The sequence below is a fragment of the Theobroma cacao genome, chromosome 8 (assembly GCF_000208745.1).
Source record: "Theobroma cacao cultivar B97-61/B2 chromosome 8, Criollo_cocoa_genome_V2, whole genome shotgun sequence".
In the NCBI taxonomy this organism is placed as follows: Eukaryota; Viridiplantae; Streptophyta; class Magnoliopsida; order Malvales; family Malvaceae; genus Theobroma; species Theobroma cacao.
Window position 1 is genome coordinate 15,451,394 of NC_030857.1, and position 10,672 is coordinate 15,462,065.

At 31.0% G+C, this 10,672-nt stretch overlaps 1 protein-coding gene across 1 annotated transcript; it reads right to left on the bottom strand.

Annotated features, from left to right (window-relative positions):
* LOC18592918 (ubiquinone biosynthesis protein COQ9, mitochondrial) lies at positions 3,705 to 6,067 on the bottom strand. Its single transcript, XM_007019865.2, has 6 exons — positions 5,716 to 6,067; positions 5,534 to 5,641; positions 4,740 to 4,901; positions 4,470 to 4,641; positions 4,273 to 4,346; positions 3,705 to 4,173 (listed from the first exon to the last, which is right to left on the bottom strand). The coding sequence occupies exons 1-6, from the start codon at positions 6,010 to 6,012 to the stop codon at positions 4,093 to 4,095; spliced, it is 894 nt and encodes a 297-aa protein (XP_007019927.1). The 5' UTR covers positions 6,013 to 6,067; the 3' UTR covers positions 3,705 to 4,092.

The window sequence follows — 10,672 nt, forward strand, 5'->3', positions numbered from 1 at the left end:
TTGTTAGTTATTGGGACAATGAAACCATCTGACAATAAGTAGGGTGTGAGGAGAGCTTAAGCTTGCTAGGGAAAAACATTGGGTCAAATGGGAGCTTAGAGGAGACTTCAATATGGTTAGACAAGTAGAGGAATGGATTGGTAAACGTGATATGGGGCGTGCGGCAACAAAATTTGCTGAGTTCATTAATGAAGTGAAGTTGGTTGATCTCCCTCTCATTGATAGCAAATTCACTTGGAGCAATAATAGAGAGGAACTGACATTTAGAAAGCTTGATTGTTTTCTTGTAACCACTAATTTGCTAGCTGCAAAGGAAAATCTGATCCAAAAGTGCTTACGTATTTCTATTTCAAACCATAATCCAATTTGTCTTAGGGCAGGAATGGTGGATTAGGGGCCAAAATTGTTTAAATTGTTCAATTATTGGCTTGAAGAAAAGAACTTTAAAACAATGGTTAAGGAGTATTGGGTGAACTCAAGTGAGAGCAATGGACGAATGAAATCTTTTGGGAAAAAACTTAAGAGACTTAAGCCAGTGTTAAAGAAGTGGCAAAAACAGGTTTTTGGAAATATACAAGATAGAATTATGAGGTTGGAGAGTGAACTACAAAATCTTAGTGAGTTTTGGCATGAGGGAAATGTGGGGTCGGATATTAAATAAGTAATGTTAGATAAGAGAGCAAAACTTTGGGACCTCTACAAAATCGAAGAAAGAGAGTGGCAGCAAAAGTCTAGGTGAGATGGATAGTCGAGGGTGCTCGAAATATTCATTTTTTTCACATTGTGGCATCTACCCGAATGAGAAATAACTTTATTCAACTGTTGAAGATTGGAGATGTCAAGTATAGCAGACTAAATGAAATAAAAAATGCAATAGCACAATACTTTGCAGAGTTTTTATAAAAGTAAAAAGGTCTTCCCACTTAAGGATTTTCATGGTCAGTTTAGGGTGTTAAGTTCAAGTGTAGTTGAATTTTTAGTGAAAAGATTTTCTAAGCTGGGACTTTAGAACACCCTTTATAACTACGATGGGAACAAGGTTCCAAGGCTCGACGGTTTCAATTTTATTTTCTTTAAGAATAAATATTCGATGATCAAGGAGAAGGTGATGAGGTGTTAGGAAGACTTCTTTATGATGGGTAGGTTGGAACAAAGTGCTAATAGTTCTTCCATTACCTTGATCCCCAAAGTCTAAAACCCGTGTAAGATAACAGAGTATAGGTCAATCAGTTTGGTGGGGAGTTTATACAAAATTATGGCAAAATTTTTCGATAATAGGCTTCGGATGGTTATTGGGGAGGTTATAGGTAGAAAATAGTTTGCCTTTGTTAAAGGAAGATAGTTAATATATTGTGCTTTAAATCACGAATAAGGTTATCGATTATATAAAAAAACAGAGAGAATTAAGTTTTATGTTTAAAGTTGATTTTGTAAAAGCTTACGATTGTGTGGATTGTGGATTCCTTCAGTTCGTGATGGCTAAGATGGGATTTTTGGAGATTTGGAGGACTTGGATTATAGAGTGTCTATCTAATACCAACATTTCGGTTCTTGTTAATAGAGTCCTAACTAATCCATTCAGGATGGAAAAAGTTGAAACAAGACTGTCCACTCTTACCTTTCCTTTCAACATTGTTGTCAAGGCCTTCAGCCAACTGATGAACAAGGCCGAGGCTTGTGATTTATGCCAAAGGATCCCCATTGGTAGAAATGGACTTATGATTTCTCATTTGCATTTCGTCGATGACACAATGGTTTTTTGTAGACCCAAGGTTGACAACTTCCTTAATGTGAAGAGAATCTTGGGATGCCTTCAGTTTGTGTCAAGTCTTAATATTAATTTCTAACAGAGTAGTCTTATAGGGATAGAAGTTGAAGACCAGTCGGTTCAAAGATGTGTGAATTTGATTGCTTGTAGGGTAGAGGAGCTACCTTTGGAATACTTGAGGCTGCCACTTGGTGCAAGACCTTACTTAACAAAGGTCTGAAAACTAGTCATTGAGAAATTTGAGTCTCGACTTGTAGGGTAGAAAGCAAAAGAATTAACAATCAGGTGGAGGATGTCTCTTCTTCGATCAATGTTGGCAAGTCTTCATATCTTCTTTATGTCCTTGTTTTCGATTCCTAAAAAAATTAAAAATGAACTCAAAAAAATTGAGGGAAGGTTTTTGTGGAATGGGTACTTGTAGGGTAAAATGGAGGATATGAGCTACTCCACCTATTCAATTTTTTATGTTTTTATTTTGTTTAATATTTTAGGTTATATTTTTTAAGTTGAAATTTTTTTTATTAAAAACTATATTTATAGCTGATAGAGTTAAATATAATTGTAACTATTTGTACCATTTTATTTTGTATTTACAATTTTTTCATAAATCCAAATTAATAATTTAAATTTAAATTTGGCAAAATTTGATTATGGTCTGTAAACTTAAATAAAATCGTTTTATAAGAAACTTTGAGTAAATTTAAATAAAAGATAACTTGAGTAAGGGTTGAATAATTCCAAAGGAATGGGTATTTGTAAATTGTGAAAGTTGTAACTAAATCAACCTATTTGGCTAATTTGAGTTCAGCTCAAACTAAAAATTAAGTCAAATAAATTTTAAATTTTTATACCATTAAAAATAGAAGAAAAAAGAATTTATTTAATCTTTTTATATTATTTTATTCCAACATAATGCAAGCTATTCATCTAAATTTGGTTTTAAGTATAAATTTTTTTTCAAATTTTTTTTTATAAAAGGAGAATTCACACTTAAATTTTACAAAAAAGATAAATTATTGTACATATTCTAAAATCATATAAGTAAGAAAATATTTATATATATATTTTAACACTATAAATCTTTTACACTTAAATATTTAGCTTATTAACAAATATATCTATCATCTACTTAAATATTTATATTTTTAAAATATTTTTTTCAATTTAATCTCTCAACATCTTAATTTTGTACAATTTAATCTCTATACTATATATTTTTGTTTAATTTAATATCTATGATATGGCATAAATTTTTTTTTTGAAAAGTTTTTTATCTACCACGAAGCACTTACACGTTAGCATGTCAATGTCAATGTCATATCAACATTGTCACGTCATCATATTAGTGTCACATGACATGTCACATCATCCTATTGGCACCTCATCAGCATTGACATCTCTCCTTAACGGCATAATTAAATGTCGTTAAGTAGAGAGACTAAATTGAAATAATTTTTAAAATTAAAAAATTAAATTATTACGATTTTGAGTGAAGAGACTAAATTAAACAAAATACCCTAATACAGGAATTTTCCAAGTATTTTGACTATTTTAAAATTCCTAACTTTTGGTTGCTTTTGGAGAATGTCCTCGCATATTGAAAAGTCCATCTAAAAGGGCCTCTGTTTATCAGCTGGGAGAAGAAAGGGCTTTGCTTAAACAGGGGGGCAACAATACTACACCGCTGGAAAAGAACCCCAACAGGTTAAAAACGAGAGAAGAAAATAACAACTGATGCAAATATTTCAACAAAATTTCACTCTTTTTACTCTTAATGCCTGAAGGTTTGGTCGTATTAGAAGCAAACATCATTTCACATGGACTCTCCTATGTAAACTTTCCAACGGATCAAACCAAGTTTGTCGAGTTTGAGATTGGACTTGCCCTTGGGATCCTGAACAAAGGACAGAACATCTTAAAAAGTTCACAATTCGAGTACACCATAATGACAGGCTTAAGCTATCAACAACTTATAATATACCATGTGAAGAACAAGATCCTGTTAACAAATGATTATTGTGCGTGCCTGCATCTATCAAAAGAAATTAATGTAATCACATTGCCAACAAGATGAATATGATAACAAAATAGTCAGGCATTCGGTTTAAGCACTAAAACCCCTGCCAGGAACATATTTTTAAACCTAATCTCTGGCAAACAATGGCTAGCACCTAGGTATATAGGCCATGGTAACACTGAGAGCCATTGAGGGTCCATCAAAATACTACCAACTTGTGACAGCTCCTAGTTTTAATAGCTCATGGAGAGAAATTTGAGACTGATGCTAGTTATAAAAATATCATGAACCATCCCAACTTTAGCTCTCATCTCCGAAGCACTCTGCTCACAAATCCTTGCAAAGAACTCCCCATTCCTGCACCAACAGCTTCTGCCAAATACTTTGCCTGTAACAATGTCACTTCATTTAGAATTCTAAAACAGATTCCCATTTTTTCAAAAAGTTTTTAAAAAGAAAAAGGAAAAGGAATGGAGAAGAAAACCACCTCCTGGATTGTCTTCTTCAGATCAAAAGCATCTTTCACCCGATCATCCAAGAACAGCCATGTATCACGAAACTCTGCCAGAAAATGTTAAGTAAATAAAATACTATCTAAAAAGTTGCACCTCCACAAGAAAGTCACAGATGAGACAAAGATGTATACACATCAAAGTAATCACATAAAGGTAAAAGGAAATAAACCTGGCGAGCTGTCAGTTAGCATGTAAATCTCTGTTGTTGAGTATATCCCACCAAGGACAGTGCGCTTCACATACCAATCTACATCAGATGCCTCATAATCAGCAGCATGCCAGATTTCATCAACCAGCATTGCCCGCTGCTTAAAACTTGTTGAAACATTCAATGGATGTGCCTACAAAAGAATGTTAGAAAACAATTGTCTTGAAGAGTGAAGGCTTTGACAAAGTACACTAGTACTTTAACAAGATAAAAAGGTATAGGAACTGGTACTTGAATGCTGAGAGCTTGAGGCCATTTTGATATGTAGGGCGCTTGCAGTTCTAGGCGAATCCTTACAAGCTTAGAGATGCGCTGGCTAGGAATCAAGTTTTGTAATTCCTCTCCGGAGTCAATTCTATCAATAAGCCTTTGTAAGCAGTCATCCATGAAGAACTGCAGACAGAAAAGAAATGATGTCATTGTCGAAAACTGAAGGAGAACAGATCATACTAGCTGAAATTAGCAAAGCTAAGTATGCATCAAACAGTGAGATTGTTATACATACACCTAATCAATAGCTTAGCATCAGGAAACCAGCATTTGGTGGATACAACAAGATATGCCAAGTTGAGAATACAAGACCAAAAGAAATAGAGTTTAAAATCTTAAAGACAAATTTTGAGCAGAGTGGTCTAAACAAAGTATAGAGTAGAACCAAATTAAAGATCCAGGAAAGAGAAACCAAAATTTAGTCCCTTCCTAGAAGAACAGCCTCCAAAAATACTTTCGGATTGATTTTGATTAACCCATTGCCATGGACAAGAGAAACATGACAGCGTGCAATAACAAGACAATAAACACTACTATGAGATTGTTTGACCAATTAATTCATGCTACGGATTATCTGCAATTCCCTACCTAAAATTTCCATATTGCAACTGATAACAACCGCAATTATAGAATAATTTGACATATAAGTAAAAATGAAAGATTAAAAAAACAGAGTAAAACAGAGCTTATGAAAAGATTGAAACTTTCTTTTTACAGGAAAAAAGAGTTGAAACTCTGTTCACCCCAAAAATTACCTCGACAAGGGCTGCTTCTTTTCGGGGGAAAGATCCAACAATTGAAGGAGAAACCCCAACTTCTTTTGCACCTGCTACCATGGCTTCTTCGCTCCATCCCAATCTCATCTGCATTTTTGAAAAAAAAAATCATAAATAAGAATATAAAGTTTTTAAAAAATATATTAATTGAATGTACGTACAACGTGTCGTAGTGAGGCTTGCAGCACCCGAGCTTGCTCCTCCTCATATGCAGCTCTCGGATTCTTTCTCTCGTCATGTGGACCATCCCCAGATGTTGATGATGTTGACGATGATACCGTGGAAGAATCGGATGGATTAAGGGTTTGATTAGGGAACGGTTGTGGGTCTACTGTAGTGGAAAACCGTGAAGAGCTAATGACGGTTCTGAGCTTAGGGAGTCGAAGAAGGCGGCCTCCGCGGCTGTTGTTAATAAGAGAGGCGCCGTGATAGAGGCGATTCGCCGCCGTTCGATACATATCTTCCTGCCTTCACCTTGAGTTCCGACTGACTCCAAGAGTGGTTTTCTATTTTTATTTTATTTTTATATTTAATTTACCTAAACAGAGTTTGGAATGCCACGTAGATGAATTAGACGCGCCCACGTGTCATGGAAATTGTCCACGAAGACTCTCTCCGTATGGTTGACGTGAATGAGGAAGCCCGATGATACCATGGTAAGCAAGGCAAGGCTGGCATCAGCCTTCTGCTGCTAAGAAATGGAAATATTATGGAATTAGTATAACAATCTTTCTATTCTACGAATTACTATTTATTTTTTAAAAATTTCTGTTCCTTAGTAATAATTAGCTAAACATATAATTATTTTACGCAAAACAAGATAATTTAACTTTTAAAATACAAATGATTCAAGAATCAATTGTATCTCTTATTTTTATATAATTTTATACTAATTATTCTTTTTATATAATTTAATATTTAAATCTCAATATCGAAACAGAAACTTAAAAAAAACTTATCTCAGCTTTAAGGATCACGGGTTTATATCAATTCTCTATCTCTTATTATCCATTTATAATATAAATCAATATGGTTCGTTGCAGGCAAAATCATGGCTCCAAAATGTTTACTTCCCTAATTCCTAGTTTCCTAATTAAGCCGTCTAAGTTCTATTCGATTTCATGCATGAGCGCTAGCTCAATGTGAGTATTGATCATTGGAAGCTTCTCAGGATACGTTCAAGCATGGCCATCTTCCTAGCCTGTTGACTAAGAACACTGCCTGTCGATCTGTCTTGCGATAAAACAATCTCGTACCCATCATAGTATGACTCCATGCCTTCTGCCGCGATTTGCCAAACCAATCCCCCACCGATTCTCCCTCCATTTCCAGCAAGCTCATATATGTTCATGTATACTGTGTTCAAGAATGAGTCCCTATCGTTTATGCTGTATCCTTCGTCTTTCTTTGATTTTCCGAATTCGGTGAAAATCAATGGCTTCTTAAGTATCATCCTTGAGTCCGTCGAGTGGCTTTTTATCCATCTCTGCAGAAACCCCATTTGGGCATAGAATAAAATGAGTCCTTATTTGAGCAGATTTTCAATAGAATAACGTATGATCGAATACACTTAGTTGATTAGATGGTTTAATTTGCATATAGAATAGACAGACACCTATAAGTAATACGTAACTAGGATTAAAATTTAAACTTAATGAATCTGTCTCTAATTTAATTTGCATATGCATATAATAAATTAATTAGGAGAGATATTTGTATGAGAAACTCGACAGAAACTTGTAAATAATTTAAGACTCTAAGTTAGCAACTCAATCCATTAAATTTAGTTAAGAGAGAGAAACAATAATCAAATGAAATATTGAGAGACATCATAATCTTTAGTCTAAAGTCAATCAGATTTAATAAAATAATTTTGTTAGTTAATTTAGATTAGTTTGTTAAAAATTATTTTTTCCTTTTCAATTCAATTTTTAGTTGTTTGAATAAAATTAGAGTGTTATAATTATAGTAGTTAGCAAATAGGAATTAAAACAATTCTCTATGAGAACGATACTCTACTTTATCATTATATTACTTGTTAACGATACGCGCACTTGTGTGAGAACTCAACAAGAAGTTTTTGATGCCATTGCTTGGAATCAAATCCGGGTCGCTCGCATGATAGATGAGAATACTCACTACTATACTACAATGACGTCAAAAATTTGTTGTTGATTTCTCACACAAGTGTATATATCGTTAACAAGTAATATAATGATAAAGTAGAGTATCGTTCTCATAGAGGATTGTTTTAATTCATATTTGCTAACTATTAATATTATAATACTCTAATTTTATCCAAAAAACTAAAAATTAAATTGAAAAGAAAAAAGTAATTTTTAACAAACTAATGACTAAAATTAATCTAAATTAACTAGCAAAATTATTTTATTAAATCTGATTGACTTTAGATCTAAGATCATGATGTCCCTTAATACTTCATCTGATTATTGTCTCTCTCTCTCTTAATTGAGTTTAATAGATAAAATTGTTAACCAAAAGTCTAAAATTATTTATAAGTCTCTATCGAGTTTCTCATAAAAATATCTCGCCTAATTAATTTACTATATGTCTATACAAATTAAATTAAAGATAGATTCATTAAGTTCAAACTCTAATCTTAGCTACGTATGATTTATAGATGTATGTCTACCTTACATGCATTCGATCATATGTTATTCTATTCAAAATCTACCTAAATTTCTTTTGTCAAGATTTAACCTAGATTGCCAATTCAATCTAATTGATGATCAGACAATTAGCAGTATTAAGAATAGAATAAAATAAACAACTGAAATCTATCAAGTATAAGCAAAAAGAGAGATAAATAAATCATATTACGTATTGAGTTTAATCATAATCTTGGATAAATAAATTAGTTCCCCATCAAGTCATACATTATCATCAAATAAAGTTTAATCAATAAAATCAAACTAAGAAAAGTAAAAGAATAACAAAAGGATAAAACTCAAGAATTATAATATTAATTTTCCAAATCTTCTTCTTGAATTTTTTAAATTTTTCTCATTTTTTATAGGGATTTGAAGTTAGGTGAAAAAAAGGAATTAATTCCAAGTAGGATTTCTACATCAAACTATGTGAGCCACGACCTTGACCAATTAATTAGCAAAAATTGTGATTACTCTAGGACTGTTACAGTACTTCAACTTCGACAAGATTTTTTACTACCTTCCAAGTTGAACTGAGCAAAATGGTAAACATAAAAGTTGTAGTTTTTTTTCTTATCTTTCGAATGATTTAAGAATCATCTCATTTGTAGCTCTATAGAGAGAGTTATGATCGAAATACAGAAATATATGCAGTGAAAGTCTGCACCTTGAAATTGCTTTTCTTCTTCCATTAAAAGTCTTCCTTTATTAAATCTACAAAAGTATGAATAAATCAATAACAACTTATTTTAATCACATTAACACCAAATTAAATATAAAATTAACCTGTTTGACCTGATTTTTTTCTAACTTAAAAGCTATTATGAAGCTTTTATGAAAATAATAGCTTTTAAAATTAAGCTAAAGTTGTTTGGTAAATTTCTTTTTACAAGTTCTTTTTAATAAGTTATAATTTTTGTTAAAATTATCATGGAAGGTATTTCTTTTTTTTTGAGAGGGTAATATTATAATTATTTTTAACAAATGAGCATATTTTTGAAATAAAAAAAATATCTCTTGTATTTTTAAAAAAAGAGAAAAAAAATTTTTAAGCTTTTTTTTTTTTAAATTTTTGTTCTTAAAAAAAAAGTTATTTTTTTTAAGAGCTTATCAAAAGATCATGTTTGTCATGACTTTTGCTTTTAAGATATAGATAAGCTGAAAAAAAGCTAGGCCAAACATGCACTAAGATTACATTGACTTAAAATAATTTAAATAAAACGTATTAATTTTTATGCATTACTATAAGAACTAAGCTAAATTAATGTCAAAAGTAAGCCCAAATAACTCTATATTATAGAGTTGTCATGTGTGGGCAAAATACTCTATCTTGAACCTATTAATAAGTAGGGCATTGAAATTTTACAATTATTCAATTATTTTGGAAATTTCTTACCCGAGCATAAATCTTAATACCTTATCCACTATCCAAATCCATTTAAATACTTTTCTTAACATCTTCATGGATATTCAATTACCCGAACTCAAATCCGTACCCCCAAACACGATCTTATAAATAACATCACAATTCACATCCATCCAATTTAATAATAATTAAATTTATAAAATAAAACAAACATTAAAATTAAAATTTAAACAAGAAATTAATTTAAAAATATTTTAAATAATAACTTAAATAACTCAAAACAAATAAATAAACGTCCAAATCGAGTATCAATGGGATAATATCCGTATCTTATCTATAACAAGTACTAAATTTACTATCACAATCCGTTCCAAACCTAAACATAAAATATTCATATTTTATATAATTAGATCAAATACTCATCAGTATCGATTTAAAAAATCCATTGTCATTCCTAAATTAGACGTAGCTACGTAATATATTGGATAAGAAAACGACTTTGGCGTTGAGATTGATCGACTTCAAAATTGGCTGAAATAGTTATATGGTGATATCATTGTGCTTATTGTATTTTACCAAACAAACATAATGATGTCTGCAAACTGCAACGCATGTGCTGACCGTTTGCATATATATATAAAATTTAAGTTTATTATTTATTTATTATATAAATAAATTATTATGTTAATTATTATTTTATGTATGTTAAATTTTTTTAACGAGTCTTTTTATTTAATTTATGACATATATTATAAGAATATAAATGAATTATTTTCTAATATTATTATTGAAAAATTATGTTAATATTTTATTAACTTTCGAGTTGAGATTTATATTTTTTTAATTACTTGTTTACTAAAATTATTTTAGGTTATAAACGTGATAAAATTATTTTTTTTATTTTCCCCCTGTTTTGTTAATTATGCAATTATTAGTTTATTAAATTAATTATATGGCATATTTTATTTTTTCTTATTCCCTCAAAATAGACAAAACATTTTTCACCAATCTTATATATTACCTAATTTTTTTTATTTATTTCCTTTTTTTCTAATAGATGATGTTAAAACTAATTTTAATGAT